This window comes from Protobothrops mucrosquamatus, unplaced genomic scaffold (genome assembly GCF_001527695.2).
Source record: "Protobothrops mucrosquamatus isolate PMUCROS unplaced genomic scaffold, P.Mucros_1.0 scaffold356, whole genome shotgun sequence".
In the NCBI taxonomy this organism is placed as follows: domain Eukaryota; kingdom Metazoa; phylum Chordata; class Lepidosauria; order Squamata; family Viperidae; genus Protobothrops; species Protobothrops mucrosquamatus.
In genome coordinates this window covers 366548-384468 of record NW_015386691.1, presented here as the reverse complement: position 1 = coordinate 384468, position 17921 = coordinate 366548, and the positions used below count along the sequence as shown (strand labels likewise).

General features: G+C 37.8%; 1 protein-coding gene across 2 annotated transcripts in view; it reads left to right on the top strand.

Moving 5' to 3' along the window:
- Positions 1–17921, top strand: part of DTNA (dystrobrevin alpha) — an 80811-nt gene that overhangs the window by 40188 nt on the left and 22702 nt on the right. For both annotated transcript variants that reach the window (XM_029284068.1, XM_015815626.1), the window contains 2 exons: positions 15–95; positions 17493–17580. In XM_029284068.1, coding sequence (XP_029139901.1) covers positions 15–95; positions 17493–17580 — 169 coding nt within the window. The remainder of the gene's footprint in view (positions 1–14; positions 96–17492; positions 17581–17921) is intronic.

Below are 17921 nucleotides of genomic sequence, written 5' to 3'. Positions count from 1 at the left end.
TTTTTTTTTTCAAGGCCTCCTAGACCAGTAACCAGCATGAATGACACACTATTCTCCCACTCTGTTCCCTCAGGAAGCCCTTTCACAAACAGAAGGTGAGTGGGTTTTTTAAAAAACACATTGCATATAATTAAATGCAGGATTGTTTATTTTAATTTTAAATATTACTATGAAAAGATAGTACAAAGTAAGCAAAGTATCCTTTTACTTTTTTTTGTTTAAAATAGGTTTTGGTGATTTGCACTTCCAAGGCTAATTCAAATACTGAACTTCTTTTTTAAAAAGGAAACTACTGTGGTGTAAACCCTGAAAGCGATGTAGATTTTGTAGAGAAAAATCCTCTATTTCTTCCCCTCTGAAAAAATTCAACTGAAAATTCCAGTTTGACAATGTGTAATGATGCATTCATCACTTTTAAATATTGGTTTGCATGCTGCATCTCTTATTACCTCCCCAAAAGTTAAATGAAGCTACAGGACACCAAAGGGTTCTCTGTATTTGCTTTAAAATATAAACAAATAAAATAAAATAGTTCGGGGTTTTCATTCATCACTGAGGACAAGGAAGCACTCAGATTGCCTTGGAATGACACTGGCCAAATCTAAACAGGTTTTGTGTTAATAAATATCTACAATCAGGATTAACATATATAAGACATCAAAGTTAGAATAACTAGTTCAAGTTAAGTGACAGCCAGATCCCATAAAAAAATCCCAATCTCACAATCAGTCTAGATGGCATCTAGTCACTCCATGCATGTTCTGCGGAAAACTATATGTGTGTGCCATGTAGTTTAATATCGTAAGCCGTGTTTGTTACTTTGCCCAGAATCACATTGGTTGTACAACACTCCTTTGTGACTCCATCATAAACACAGTAAAAATGCTGTATAAAGGCATATAAAGAAATAATCATAGTCAACGTTTTGTGTGTTTAATTTGCTTATTGGAGTGTCTATGAAGAATATGTAAGCCACCCTTCCTTAATTATTGGGGCTTCACAAATCTCTTACAATGGCAAAACCCTTTTGTAAGTTGTATGAGTGTCAACTGATACCCTATGACATGATAAATCAATTGTTGGGATTTTTTTACACTTAAGAATATTTCCTCTCACTCAGTGATATAACTAGTAGTATCTTCTAATTATTTTTATTCCTAGGTCTTCTTAACTTGAATTACATGTTTATACATTATTATTTAAAGGCAGTAGTCTTTCTGCAGTGGAACTCAGTTGGATGCATTAAATCCCCGTCATATATGTGTATTTCTGCATATACATCCTGTTAATGAGGTTTCATTGTTTAACTCATTCAGGTTACTTGAGAGTATAAATATAGACAGTCCGGTGGTTGATGAGCATGCTATTATAAACCTGTATGTAAATAAGCTACACAACAATTCACGGTCAGTATGAGAGCACTAAACTACTAATTGATGTAGTTTTGTAACCTGTACACTAAAACCAATATGTTACATATTTGTCATTCCTTAAGAATACTAATCAAAGAAGTAGGCTTTTCTTTTTTTAAAATAAAGAATATTTTTGTAGTTTGAATTGGGCTTCAAATTAATTCCATGTTAATTTGAAATTTCCAATGTTTAACTTACACTTTGTATAAAGTAAGCATTCAAATGCACAATGTAGTTAAAATACTATTATTAGCTGATGCTAGGTATGGGTAATTTACAGTAGTTGTTGTTATTATTATTGATAATGGCACAACATACACAAAGGATTTGGGTTTGCTGCATTCCAGGAAGCAGCTAGGTTTATTACTGCTCCATTGGCCTCTCTGTTGCACTGTGACATCCCTGCCTGAGCTACTGGATTTCATGGCTAGCTTGGCAGTTAAATCCTCAAGAGCCATGATTGCTCCATCAAATACAGCCATGGACCTGTCCTAAATTATTGAGTGACTAATCCTTGACAGACATCACACGTGTTCTAATTTTTATTTCAGGACAGTTGGAAATTGATCTAAAGACATCACTTTCACTCCTGTAACATAGTCATATAACCCTCTGATTGCTTTTTAGTGCTCCCCTTCTCCATATGGAGGTAGGACATTTTCAGTCAGTCCACCCAAAGCACCTAATGGACTCATTAGGGTTTCAAATAGTATTTGAGGTTTTGCCCAAGGATCTGATGGATTGTCTGATTAACCATGATGGGTTAATCATGGTGATTAACTGGAACAGGTGGATGACTGAAGCCTTAGATTAGATTGTTCCTATGGGGTTCTTTGGTTCTTTGAGGAACTCCAGGAGCTGAAACACCAGAGAAGTGTTTTCAGAAGAGACAGAATGCTATTAGAGGAAAATAGAGAGCAAATATAACCAAGCATATGTAATATTAATATTAATATCATATTAATAAGATTGGTGAAATATAGTTATTTCTCTTCCCTTGTCATATCTGCTGTTAACAGATCACTACCTTCTTTGGTTATCCCACTTTTTGATAGGCAGGGATGAACCACAAGAACATCTTTTGGGCCCCTGTGAAGAATACTCTAGATATCCAGTGGGTAAAATCACTCAGATTTGCTCAAAATTGAACTCTAACCAGGCAAATAGAAATGAGATGATAGAACTATGAACTGGCCCAGTTAAGTGGAACAAGTTTGATCCTGTGATTTCTGAAGAAATGGATGAACTCTTGAGGCTTGTGAACCCAACTACCTATTTATTGCCTTACTTTGCCTCCCATGTTTTCTGAAGGCTGTTTCAGGTGGTTGAGTCAATTCGGTGATATCTACATCCACAAGATGGGGTGGTCCCACCTGCCAAGGAGTGGTAGTACTTCCCCTTGTTAAGAAGACATTGCTAAATCCAACCTCCCTGGAAAATTTCCACCCATTTTCCAACTTCCTTTTATTATCTGTACTCTTTTCAGTTAGGTTTCAAGTTGGGATATAGAAACTGAGACAGAACTTGATGAGTTATGGGAAGGCTGGGATGGTGATGCTACAAGCAACCTGACCAACTGTAACCATTCACAGATGAAGGAGGAGTACCACTATAACACTCTGTCCCCCATTCTATATCCTGCAGCTGGTTCAGAAGGATAGTTTGACTGGGGCTTTTGCTAATACCAGTCAGATTATCCTTCTGAACCAGCTGCAGGGTATGGAATGGAGGATACCTGTTATAGTGATACTCCTCCTTTCTTTGTGAATGGTTATAGTTGGTGTTGATAGGAGGAGGGAGGTTGACTTCCAAAGCCCTAATTTTGTGGGGTGACTCAGGGGTCAACACTCTTGCTCCTCCTGTTTAACTTCTACCTGTGGTCATTAGTTGGGGGTCAGGTATCATCAGTATATAGATGGTACCCAGTTATACAGCTCAACCACTAGCAAACAAAGCAATACTGTCCAAACTTCTCCAAGTGAATGGGAAGCTGTTGAGGCATGGATGAGGATGAACAGAGTTATGCTCAACCCTAGCAAGTCTGGGTATTTGGTCCTCTTGGTCCTAAGGATTTTTCTTAGCTACTACTATGTGAATTTCACTTGTTGCCAAGGGTGTTGCTCACCTCCCTTACCAGCCTTCAAAGTATCTCTAAAAACTTTGTTATGTTTTTAGGCCTGGGATTATGCAGGTTGGACAAGTCCTCTTTTAGTAATGAATGTAGTGGTTATATGTTGTGCCTCTTGGCGGTTTCTCTATATATACTTGTTATTTTTTTATGCTTGATTTTATATTGTTTTATATTTTATTGTGTTTTGTATAGCTGTCCAGAGTTGTCTGGGTGTCCTAGAAATGTAGTAAATAAATATTTCCCTCTTCAATTATTCAGTTTGATTAATCCTATTAATGATGTCTTTCATTTTACTTCCAATAGTTATTTTCTCAGAAGAATTCCCAAGGTACAGGTCTTATTCACGCATGCAGCAATTATGTTTAAATATCCTCAATGTCCTACCTTTGAGATTCTTAGAAATAGCTGGCCGGGCATTCTTGCATGATAAAAGTTTGAATATACTGACCTGTTGATCTAATGTGCTTACCCATACAATAAGAGTTCTTCTAAAATTTATTCATTTTTCAAAGAAACATATAATACTCCATATGTGAAATGTGCCTGATTTGAATCAGATTTTATAGATGTTTCATAAAGTTAAGATCACAATTCTATATATTTTTAACAGGGAAAATGTCCATTAACTATATACATTTACTTCCAAATAAACTGGTACAGGACTGCAGTATCAGTAAAACAGTATGCATTTTCACAAATGACATCATGAATATCATTTTTAAAACATATGGTTATGAAGGAATGTAATATATGTAGATTCATTTTGTTGAACCTTTCTCTATTCTCATACATATATCCAACTGTATTATTACATATTGCATCAAATTATTCTAAACATATTCCTACACACCCCACAGCCACCCACAAAAAAGAAATCAAATGGAGGAACAGTCTACTTTCACATCTGATAAAACATTAAAGGCAGAATTCAAAGTACAATGTAATTTGTTCTGAGTGTCCAAACAATTCTATGTTTTGTATGTGTGTAAATATATATATATAAAATAACAGTATTCTGAATTTAAAACACGAAATTTCAGAAGTAGTAAATGAATCTTGCTGTTGAGTGACAAACCAAGTTTGCACTTAAAAATAAATGAGAACATGGTGAATGCATTTAATCAATTTCTGGTAGATACTGATAACCTGAATAATACTTAAAGAATTAAGCCAATTCAGTCTTTGCAATCTGATACTCTTCAGCAGCATTCAGAGCAATTCCTAGAAACCCCAGCTACCTCCATTACACCTGAAGGTTATGAAGTAGAGCAGGAGTAGCCAGTCTTCATGCTTACTCCTTGGATTCTCTTTTTGCATCCTTTAGATTCTTTGTGCATTATTGCTAAAACTTGATGGCATACTTTCCTGTCCTTTAAAGTGGGAAATTGTTGAAAAACGTGGTATAAGCTCCCAAACAGACATATCAAAATTAAAAACCGAATACCTTCCCCCAATTTCTACTTGAACCCCCTGCTACAAACACCCAACTGTAATTTAGCTTTTTTAGCTGATGCCTAAGAAAAGAGAATTTGATCTGATCCCATTTCAATCTTCTGCAATATTTTACTGTATTTTGGGTCCTGAAATACGTTTTTAAAATCAGCTTTATTTATATGACGCAAAGCCTTTAACTAGTGCAATGCTGGGTTAGTCTATATTGCTCCCTTATTGAAACAGATAATGACTTGTTTCCTCAAGATTTAAATAGATCTCTGGGACAGTATGTTTCTTTCTATAATATTTGAAAATAAATATTTTTACTAGAAGTGTTTGAAATGAAATCAGATAAATGACAAGCTGAAACATATAGATTAGATAGTATTTTTCCCTTCATGAAAGTTAAATTCTCCTTTATTTCATGTTATTTTAATTCCTGTACTTCATATATATTTGTTACTATGTATGCAGTGGTGGGATTTAAATAATTTAACAATCAGTTCTCTGCCACAACCCCAGCTAATACTTGGCGGCCTCCTGTATGCATTAGTTGGGAAACTAGAAGAGATGAAGCATTTATTCCTAAGTCCTGCGCCCCCTCACCATGCACGGTGCTGCTCTCGGGCTTTTTTGCTCATTGTGGCGGCCACCGGCGGTGCAAACAAGTCAGGGGGCGGTCACTGCAGGGTGCAAGCCATTAAACCAGGGGTGTCAAACTCAATTTCATTGAGGGCCGCATCAGCCTTGTGGTTGCCCTCGGGGGGCCAGGTGGATATGGCCAGGGTGGGCTACTGGGTGGGCATGGCCAGCTCGCCGTCACTTGCACCAGGGGTGCCTGCGGGAGACTGGGGAAGATCCAAGGGTCTCTGGCAGAGGGGGGTGGGACCGGGACGAGTCCCAAGGCATGGTCCACTGGAGGAGCCTTGCTGTCCCTCTCAGGCCATGCAAGGGGGCTGGACGGTGCTGCGGGCTGCCTGGAGCCTTGGGCAGCGGAGATCAAACACCCAGCCCAGCCCTCAAGCTCCCATGGCACCTAGCCCAGCCCCACTTCCCCAAGGGGGCACCCAGCTGCGCTTACCTCCTCCTCAAGTCTGCTGCTGCTGTGCTCGCTCTCCTTGGCATGGTTGCTCATGGTGGGTACAAGAGGGCAAAATGCATGGGTCAGAGGGAGGCCCACTCCATGCGAAGAGACCCGGCTTTGTAACCAAAGCATCCTTAGCTATAGGGTGGGAGACCCCCAGGATAGGTCAGGAGGAGGGGGCAAGGGGATGGTGAAAGGGCAGCAGGGCAGGACTAAGGCAGGACTTCCCTCAGACCCTCCCTTCCTCTCATTCCAATCTCCTTTCTTCCTTCCTGTTTCCCTTCCTCCCTCCCTCTTTCTCATTCCCATCTCCTTCCTTCCCTTCCTTTCTTCCTTCCTGTTTCTCTTCCTCCCTTCCTCTTTCTCATTCCCATCTCCTTCCTTCCTTCCTTCCTTCCTTCCTTCCTTCCTTCCTTCCTTCCTTCCTTCCTTCCTTCCTTCCTTCAGAGCAGAGTGGCAGGAAAATATTTGAGATGAGGAAGGGAGAAAAACAGGCAAGAAACGCAGCTGGGGAGGTGTCACCCTTTGTGAGGAATGAAGAAATGCACCATCTCCTGGAAGGGGCCAGCAAATGGCCCTTGCCTATGTCATATATCCGGCTTGGTGGGCTCCGGAAGAGGGGATGCCACAAGTGGCATGAGAGTCATTACCTGTGCAATGCCGCCCAGTCCCCAGCCTGCCCGGTTTGGGCAGGCAGCGGGGCGCTGTCCTCACAGCGTCAAGAGGCTGGGCTGGGCAGCACGAAGCTGGTGAGAAGCCGAAGCTGCCTGGGTGCACAGGGTGCAGGGCCGACGCAGCGGGGGCAGGTCCCTTGCTGTTTCTTGTGGAGCTGTTTCTTGTGGAGCTAAGATTGAATGCGTTCCAACATGGATGGCCACCACGAAATTGTACAATGGCTCCCAGCCAGCCTGGGGCAGCCTGCAGAGGAAAAGGAGGGGAGGGGGCAGGCCATGGTGGCTCCAGAAGTCCTTTCACGGGAACGGTGTTTAGGTGAATGCCTTCCCTGCGCAAAGAGCCATGGCAGTGGCCAGAAGTGTTCCAAGCTCTACAGAGGGGGCAGCGTAGGATTGAATCCAGTACAAAGTAGGAACAAAGGGAATCGGATCAGAACGGTCAGTGTGGGTGGCTCTAGGTCCCACTGCATGGCTGAAGACTCCACTAACCCCGACAGAAACTCTGGAATAAATCCGGTCAAATTTTATTTGTATCGCTGTTGAAAAGCGAAGGTAATTTACCTTGTGACATTCCCAGAATGTTAAAAGGAGTCCAGAATAGCGTATCTTTCCCTAGGTGATGTTTCCTGCTTTTTTAATTTTGACACTGACAGATGATCATAACCGGTTCGCCGAACTCAACAAAAAATTAGGTATCGGTTCTGCCGAACCAGTGCGAATCCCACCACTGTATGTATGCCTCCTCCATTGCTTAGTAGGAAATTAATTTCAGTATGCAACTGTTGATCACTGTATTGCGTTATTCACAGATGTTTATATCAATATATATATAATTTGGAATCTTATAAAAAAAATAATTAAATTTATTATTTACAGTGAGATTCCTAACATCTTGAATAAAATGCTGCTGAATTCTGCTTTATGTTGGTATAAGACAGTGATGGCGAACCTTTTAGAGACTGAGTGCCCAAACTGCAACCCCAAACCCACTTATGCATTGTCGGGTGCTGGGTGGGTGTGGCCCATTAGGTGGGTGTGGTCCATTGGGTGGGCGTGGCCCATTGGGTGGGCATGGCCCATTGGGTGGGTGTGGCCCATTGGGTGGGCATGGCTGCTGTGGTAATGACAGACTGGGTGGGACTAAAAAGTTCAACCAATCAATTCCAACTTTGCAAGATTTTTTTTTTCCCCGCGAGAAGTTGAAATTGACTCATTGATTGAACCTTTTTTTTTTTGCACATGGCAGAGGCTTAAAGCGAAAAGGTTTTATAAAACCCAGATGAAGGCCTAGGACTGGGGCGATGGTGTGAGTGCCCACAGAGAGGGCTTTGAGTGCCGCCTCTGGCACCCGTGCCATAGGTTCGCCACCACTGGTATAAGATGCTGGAATGGAATAGGCAGATATCAGAATCTCTTAGCATTCCAGTATTCTGGAGTCTTGGCTTGTTGCCAGTACAATGCCTCCAGATTGAATGCAACATATGAAAGAGATGAAATCTACCATGTTGAAGAAATATATGGAACCTATGATATTCATCAGCAGTATAGAAGCAGATTCTATGTCAAATTCCAAAAGGATTGAGAGTTTAAAATATTTTCTGCTAAATTTCTAAAGTAGGATTTAATAACACCGATCATGTCTTAGGTTTGATCATCTTAATTCACTTGCAGATTTTGGCTATATTGGAAATCTGATATATTCATACCAGAAAGAATTAGCCCTTAAACACTAGCATTTAATTTTGAATTAATATTATGGTATTTTAGAAATTAGAGAGAATTTACCCCTCATTTTATTCTCGGTTCCTAGTTATATTTATCATGACACATTTACCACAGATGGAAATACTAATGTTCCTGTGAAGTGATGCTCTTCTGAGAGATAATTGCCCTTTGGGTACATCGTAATTTCCCTTTACATATAAAGAAATATCCCTAGCATAAATGAAAAAGGGATGTCCTACTTTTGTCCCCTGCACATATACAACTTCTGTTCATACTGAAACTTGCTTCATGGGATTTTGGATCATCTTCATCTCCTGAATTAGATGTCAGTGATATAATGAAGTGGATGAAAACTTAAGTCCACACTGTTATATTAATGTAGTAGCTGCAGATTCAGTTGGATTAAATAAATAAATAAGTTCATTTGGGACTAACTGCATTGTGGATTAGGTAAAGTTTTTTCCCTTTATATCATCTTCTGGTATTATGTTTTAAACAGAGGAATCCACAATTTTGAATGACAGACATACAGCCATATATAGTTTGGCTATAATACAAATTATATAGCCAGCAGCTGTCACGAAAAGTCTGTTTTCGCACTGACAAATAGGAATGGAGTAAAATGAAACAGGGACAAGTTTTTATAATACATTTCATTTGAAATATGTTTTTAAAATCCTTTTATATTATATTTGTTCTCTGCGTTAAGAAATTAATTTTGGGTTTTTAAAGTACACTTTAACATAAGACTTAAAATGTAGTATTGAACTATCAGTGCAGAGATACCTAAATAAATATACTTTCCTAAGATTAAAGTCTTCATTAAGTGCTTCTTCAGTTTCATGTAGATTTTCTTGAATATATCCATGTGGGAAGATTATTTTTCTGTGGTAACAAAACGACTGTGTTTTTATTGCATTCCCATGCTTCCTGCAGAAACCCTATATTAAAAAATGATTTTTAAAGTGTTAGTATTTTTCACTTTTGTTCCATACAATGCCTAGTTAGCAACTCTTAAAAATTTAAGGACATTATTATCAAGTTATTCCAAAGTTGTTATCATTTAGTGGGCAGGACATTTAAAGTTGTGAAAAATATTCTGTAGCGAAAGTGTTGCAAGTTATTTTACATTTATGCAATATTTATTTTTTATAATTATAGTTTTAGACTGCAATTCTGTGATGAGGTATTTATATTGTACTGGGGAAAGCATTCTTACTCTTAAGTAGCTATTCATAATTTTTATTATAAATTACTTAGGTTTCAGTTAGTGAATAGGTTTCAATAATAGTTAGATATCAATATTTATTGTCTTATTAACTAGCTCACCTTACAAGAATAATGAAGTAGAGCAGGACAAATTTCTGGCTAGGGCTGTTCCAGTTTTTTTGAAAGGCAAAGGGTAAGTTTCAAAAGGCATTAGTAGCTTATACTAACACAACTAAAGCAAATGCCTTTTCCTTTCAATATATTATGTATTTTACTAAGAATATAACCATAGATAGTTTTAATTACCACACCAGAGGAATTAGGTGTGTTCACATGCACACATTATACAATTTTAATGATTTTTGAATATACTCTTAAAATATAATTCTACATTTTGCTGTGTATCTATCCAGATTTCATATTATGTGCTTATCTTAAACAGCTAATCTGTTTTTGCAATTCAGTAATGTAATATACTGTTCCTAGGACTCTGTCCTTTTAACCTGCATTTGGAGAAATCATATATTTGTTCCTTCCCATAAAAAATATTTTCCACTGAAAATCTAGTATATCAGAGAGATGAACCACCTTTAACCTTCTCTCTGGTAGACTAGGTTGCCTTATGTAAAGAATATTTTATGAGCACAAGCCTCTTCACATGTAATCTTCTGCATGCTGTTTGAAAGTTTTCATTCCTGGGAACCATTTAACATGACTTCTCTGCTTATAAAGATTAGCACTACAGTAAAATATATACTATCATTGAAATTGTTTCTGAATATATTTGCTTAGGATTTGCAGATAAAATTAGCAAATTTGTAGGATTTTTTTTTTACATTATGCTTCATAGTAGCACTAATCCTAGGCTAGTTTGTGCACGTTCTTGAGCATCACTGCCCTATAAAACTTTGTAGGTGGTCTGTATGTACTGTACTAGCAAATTGATACCTTTGCTCTATAGGCCCGCTGTCTTAAGTTCTGTCCTGAACTCTACCTGCAATGGTTGGGTTTGGTAACAAACTGAAGAACAATTGACTACGCATTTGTAAAGTCCCATTTCGCACTCTTACTTGCTCCTGCTTTCTCTGTTTTATTTCTCTTTGTCTGTCCGGACTGCACCCTCCTCCCCTCAACCCTGTTTCAGGTTACAGTATAGCCTCGATGTTGCAGACAGGCTGGCTGATGAACATGTTCTCATTGGGTTGTATGTCAACATGCTCCAGAACAACCCTTCACGGTTAGTGCAGGCTGGGTGCCTTGGTGGGGTCTTTAGAGAAGAGGGACACAAGCCTGATCATCCAAGTTATGGCAGAATGGAGATTCCTCAAGAATGGAGCAGATCTGAATTGATTAAATTGGTCTCCTCATTCCTTTTATTACAACAACTTGCTAAATTTCATAAATAGTTGCCTTGATTAGAATTATTGCCATGAATATTGATTTGTATTTGTGCTTATGATGCAATCATTCGTGTATTTATAAATATTATATTCAATGAGACTCATTTACCTTAGTAACATACTAATTGGGGTACAAACATATGAGACAGCCTAGGAATATTTTATATGTTCTGAGTACCCAAAAAATATTTGGTTGTAGCTCCCAATCCTTACAATACTTGCTGCCAAATTGCAGTTTTTAGTTTTTAAAAATTAAGATGTTAAATTTACAAAGGATAAATGATTTCATAATATTAACTGTATTTTACAAATTTAATATACATTTAAATTTTTATTTAGTCCTAGTACTTACAACTTTACGCTGATCCTACTTTCTTTCTAGAATGTATCCATTCATGGGGCAACTATAGCTGTCAGGACAAAAAAGTTTTCAAACTCCTGATCTAAAAATATTGTGCAGCACACTCTTTTTTATATGGGAGTGACTTCTGAGCAAAAAATTAAAACCTTTGCTGAAAAAGCTGAGTTAAATACTGATTCAACATACAAGTGTACTTGGAGAATTGTGGATCAAACTGTTAACAGTAATGTTACTGATAATTGTTTAAGTTGTGTTTTTAATGTGCAAGTGATTGTTTTCCACTCTTTTTGTTATTTATGTTTCATTTTAACTTTGCGAAAAAGATGTAATTATTGATCAGGCATCTAATAAGCACATGGCTTAGCCAAGATTTCTGTCTATTTCTCTCAACCCTAAAATTATATCAATTAGATTGTATTGGATTTCCTCTTGACAAAAATCTGTAAGGGAATGTTCAGTTATTAAAAGTGAAGAAAATCAACATCAATCAAAGTGGTACTTCATCATGGTCTCTGTGATTCACACTGTTGATCTATGTGTTTGTGTACAGTCACACTGAGACTCATCTAGAGTTTATAGAATTTATTGGTGGGATCCCTGTCCCTTCATATACTGTACAAATAGACATAATCCCAGCTTTTCTGTTTTTCAGTTGTCACAACATCAGCACATTTGTCCTTGAACTGATCATCAAATTGATATATATATATATATATATATATATGTGTGTGTTTTTAGCTTGCTTAATTTTCTCTCATCTCTTCTTTAAAATACTTTAGAATTGTGCAAGGATACCTTATCCTCCCATGTCATCTGACTTTTAGTTTTACATCCCTAAGGATTCTTTTTCAAACATACCAGTATTGCTAGAGCAAATTATCTCCTTTAGATAGGCATAAATTGACTTTTTTAACTTTGGTAACTAAGTTGCCTTCCTTTCGGTTGACAAGCCTAGTGTCTTACACAAAAACAAGGTAGTACAAAGTCCACCCCTTTTTTGCACTGTACTTTATAGATTAGGGTTTGGTCACTGCAACTTCATCCTGGGAGTCAATGTGCTTGGAAGAAACAATATCCTACCTCATCAACTCAGCCATACAGAACAGTCATAGTATAAAATGTGTCACGATGGCCATCATCAAATCATCCTGGGGCAAAAAGTCTGTTTGCAGTACAGCCCACCAGGAACATAATGGGATCATCTGGCACCATTTTGCCTGGACCAGTATTTATTTTTGGTCTTTCAAGGCCATATAAAATATGTGATCGTTCTCGTCAGCATTAGTCCAAATGAATGGTGGCACTTTGCTATAAGATAGCTGAACATCAGTGTGCCTTCAAATTTATATTCATTGCATATGAGCAGCAGCAACATTTGCAACATTCCTCCAAGCTATATTCCCAGGAGTCAGCCATCCACTTTTATCCAGAACATTAGATTGATTATCTCTCCCAGAGAGCTGCAATCTTTGGAAGGGCAATACTCTGTATGGTCATTTTATGAAGATTAGATTTTCAGGTAAGAAGCATGTTTTTCATGCATGACTGTAAATCATAGAAAACATGATAAAAGTTTGGATATTTAGCTGTAATTTTCATTTTATAATAAAATAACAAAAGGTTATTGAGAGCATATGAATCTCTCAAGAGCTCTGGAGGAAATGGATTATCTGCATACATTTATATCTGGATTCTGTCCTGCATAATATGGAAACAAATCCACACCGATTGCTCCTATGGAGGATTTGTGGCAAGACTGAGATAGGGGAAGGATGACTGCCTTGCTACTGTTTGATTTCTCAGAAGTCTCCATGTTATCCTCAGAAGCCTTCATGTTGCACTTATAGAACTGTGTGCAAGAGTTAGGGGTAGAAGGCACTGCTCTTTAATGGTTCACTTTTTTTCCTAAACAAATAATTTCAGGAAGGTGAAGAAAAATCGTAGCTTTGGTATGTATATGAAGCTGCAGGAAGGTGAGGGGAGACAGTCTATTAAGTTGAAGTCGGGAATCATTAATATGCTGAAAATACTCGCCTTTACATCTCAGCTGAATAGAAGTGCCCCAGGGTCTGGATAAAGACAAACATGATTAGACTTAATCCCAACAAGTAGTATAGAAATATTGTGATTTCAGATAAATTTGATCTTTAATTCTGAATAGGATCATGTTTTGCCAGTCAGAATTGGCCCATAAAATAAGGTCCTTCTATTCTCACAGCTACTCCTTGATGAGGAGCAAGTAGCAGCTATGAGAGGAGATCTTTCACACAGCTCTGTCTTGTGCATCAGGTATAATCTTTCCTCAAGAAGTTGTCCCAGCTCACTTTTACTTCTGCTTTGGTCACCTGTTGTTTGGATTACCACATTGCTTTTACATAGGACTCCCTTTAAAGTGGCTCAGAGAGATGACTATTAATCAGTTCACAGTGTAACTGCTCTGAGAATTGTACTATTTACCAATTTGCTTCCTGGTGTTGTCACTTTCATAGCACTATGTAGATTAGGGCCTGTGTATCTTTGGAGCCATGTATTCTGCCCATCTATTAAGATCGGTAAGAAAGCACTTTATCCCAGGCCCTTTTTCAGGGAGTGTCATTTGTAGGACCCATGGCACAAGGCTTCTTCAATTGCTGCTCCCAAATCTGGAACACAATTCATCCAGTTATTAGGTTGGCTCTTGTGTTCCTGAGTTTTCAAAAAGACCTGCTTTTTGCAGGACTTTGGGACATATTGTTATCTTGTGCCTGCCTGCAGAAGAATTAACTGCATGTGAATTATTGCTAATAATCCCTGAGATCTTTGGGCTAATATTTTTATTTATTATTTGTAATTGGATTGTTGTATTGAATATGTACATCACTAGGAGTCTACTACGATTGGAACCCAGCAAACAATCAGTGAGATAGGCAGACACATCTATTTATATCTATATCAATATCCTTATCTATATCTAATCTATATCTCTATCTATTATCTATCTACCCATCTATTTATCTTTTCCAAGTCATATTGTTGTCCAATGTGTAAAGTCAAAATGCACTGACTTCCTTAAAGAAATGCTATTGGGTGAAATGAGAAATACATATTCATAGAAATAAACAGCAGAAGAAGTTCAGAATTTTGTATATTATGTGGGTATTTTTTGAATGAACTGAGAAGCATTAAGATATTTGGATCATTCTAAGATGTCAGGAGAAACACTAGCCCACTGTTACATGTTACTTACCAGCAGTTGCTGATAAGAACTCAGAATCTTAAGATTTTCAATGCGTGGAGATTCTTTGCTCATTTTATTCTATTCATATATATAGCCAAGTGGTTATTTGGGAACCTGATGATTTCAAAAATAACATAATTTGCTTCAGCTTGCTTTTAGCTGTTGTTTTTACATTGTACTTCAGAGCTCAGTGCTTTGTATTTATTAAAGTGTGGATGTAATTTACCTCCCAACATATCTTGACACATTAATAGACCTAAATCATCTGAACTAATTTAGAGCAAATTAGTCCCATTCTGTAATCTCACCATTGTATCAGTTGAGAAATAACTCATTTGTAACCTTGTCTTTTTTGTTGTGTGCATATCACAGCAGCATTGTATAATTTCCCACCAAACCAAAGACAACAAGATAAATTCACATGTTCAGGTGTCATGGCACTATACAAGGAATGGACTACTTTTATTTGGAGTTGCGGTATTTTCCTGCTTTATCATTCCATCAAGCAGTCTTTACCTTTAAGAATTATGTGGATAATCTTTGGTCTGCTACTGGTTTTTTGCCCTGAAATATCTGGCAGTAGTGGCAGTGAAGTTGTGATTCTTCTTCCTGATCAGGTTAAAATGTAGTATAATTACTACATCACTGAATAATTGCACTTCCCTTTCAGCCTAATGCATTATTACATTCTTTTTATTTTTTAGGGAGCTTTTGGATTAAAAAAAATTACTCTGCACAACCCTTATTTGTATTCTTTTATCTATCTGTTAATTATCTGTATGAGTATGCATGCCCACACAATTTAGGCAGATGTGTTTTGGGGGAGAGGTGATAAATAATATCTTATTATAGAGCAAAATGTATCCCACAGCCTGTGTTCTCCATTCAGAATTTTCAGTGTTGCTGCACCTGCTATTTAAAAGATTAAGAAAATGTTATTTGCGTAACTTTGTCTAGTCTTAAGTTTAGAGCAGAAATGTTCATGTTAAATATGTTACCATGGTCACATAATCTTCATTTGCAACATTCCCTGACACCTTCCCACAAGTCAATGAGGAAGCCTGGGAAGCTTACAGGGAAAAAGTCAATGGGAATCACAAGATTGCGGCTGGAGTGCAGCAGAGGTTTGGACTTCCATTCTCTGTTTAGATGAGGAAATATGTCTGAAAGGATGACTCAGCGGGTTACGGGCTGTCTAGTATATCATGAAAGCTTCAACACAGGTATAGGCTCATTAGCCTGAAAGTAATACGAAATAACTAAAATGTAATAAAGATATTTCCCATGGTTACAAAGAAATATCTGTGTATCTTTCATAGTCCTTACCACAGTGGCACACTAGAATGAAAAAAAGCTAAAAAGGGTGAAATGAATCTTTTAGTTTGTTTAAATCCAAATTATCATTGTTAAGCTTTTATTTTTAGAAAAACAAAGATGCTTTGATTTTAAAATTTTGCTAGGGGAGGGGAAAATATTTCCTTTGAGAAATAGAAGTGACAGAATTATTTTAAGATTAGCAATGGTGACAAAAGTGCTAAGTTACAACTGCCTTCCCAAATAGACTCCCCCTGGGTGTGTTGGATGGCATAATGATACATGCAGTGTTTATTTACTTATTTATTTATGTCAAGTGCTTGCTTCAACCAACACAAATGTAAAATAATATCAGGAATGTAATTAACAATAAAAAATAGGGAAGTCCTAATGCAGGTAGTCCTCTACTTACAACAGTTCATTTAATGACCATTCGAAGTTACGACGGCACTGAAAAAAATTGACTTATAACCATTTTGCACACTTATGAGCATTGCAGTGTCCCCATGGTCACGTAATTTACATTTGGCTGCTTGACAACTGACTCACATTTATGGTGGTTGCAGTGTCCCAGGGTCATGTGATCCCCTTTTGTGACCTTCTGACAAGCATAGTCAATGGGGAAACCAGATTCACTTAACAGTCGGGTTGCTAATTTAAGAACTGCAGTGATTCACTTAACAAACGTGGCGAGAAAAGTCATAAAGCGGGGCAAAACTCACTTAACAAATTTCTCACTTAGCATCATAAATTTTGGGCTCAATTGTGGTCGTCAGTTGAAGACTACTTGTACATTTGGATTCTGATATGGTTCAGTCATCCAGGAGTATATACAAAAAAGTCAAGATGATGGCCATGACAATACAGTTGAATCTGCATTGTGTGTGTGTGTGCGTGCTCACACGCAAGAGAGAGAGAGAGAGAGAGAGAGAGAGAGAGAGAGAGAGAGAGAGAGAGAGAGAGAGGAAATCAGACAGACAAACATGATGCACATAAAAATAGGTGGATCTTCAATCACACCATTGCAGCCACAATCTTGACATTTTTAAACCATACCCTGTAGGCATCCTTTGATGCAGCAACCTAGTTCCAACAGTAACCACTCAAAAACTTTTGACAACCCTACTGGGGTTGACAAAAAAGCTCCTTTTTTAGAGGCATGCTGTTTCTGACTATGGCAGGTACTTTTTGATGGCATGATTGTAGCCTTAGGTTAATCTAATCACTGAAATTTTCTAATCCCTTTCTAAAGTCAGTAATTTGTATCCTCTTCTTCAGCTGGAAACTCCTCACATTGCTTAGTTTTCTTGAATTGCTATCAAACTCTTTCACTTGATCTAGAGTTACAGGGTTATAGAAGAACATAGTATGTCCATTTCCCCCATCTTTTGCATGATTTTATTAACTTCTATCATGTCTCCCCTACCATCATCATCACAGATACCATTTCTCTGTAGTAGTTAAGGAGCATTGACCTCTTAACTTTTATATTAATGATTATTCATTGTTCCTTTCCCTTCTCCTATAACAGTTTACTTGACAGCCCGAACCGTCTTGATGAAGAACATAGACTGATTGCCCGGTATGCAGCAAGACTGGCAGCAGAGACTACTTCATCAGTAAGTAATTTTAATTAGGGAGAGAGATGAAAACTTTTGTTGTAATTGCAGTCTGGCACATCTTACTATAAAGTTGCCTTTTTCCTTGGATGTGCTTGTTTTGCATCTAATGAACCTAAACATAGTTAAAGAAAAATTGGTACAAGCACCAGCCCTACCATTAGGCAACTGAGAGAATTGACTCAGATAGTGGATACTTGATGAGGTGCAACCCTGGCAGTCTTTTATGTATTTCTCCTGAAATATCTGTTTTCACTTTTAGAAGTTAGAATTGTGTATGCTACAGAACTAGTCCTGGGTGTCCTAAAGTAACCACTTTCCGGTTGGACAGTTACCAAATT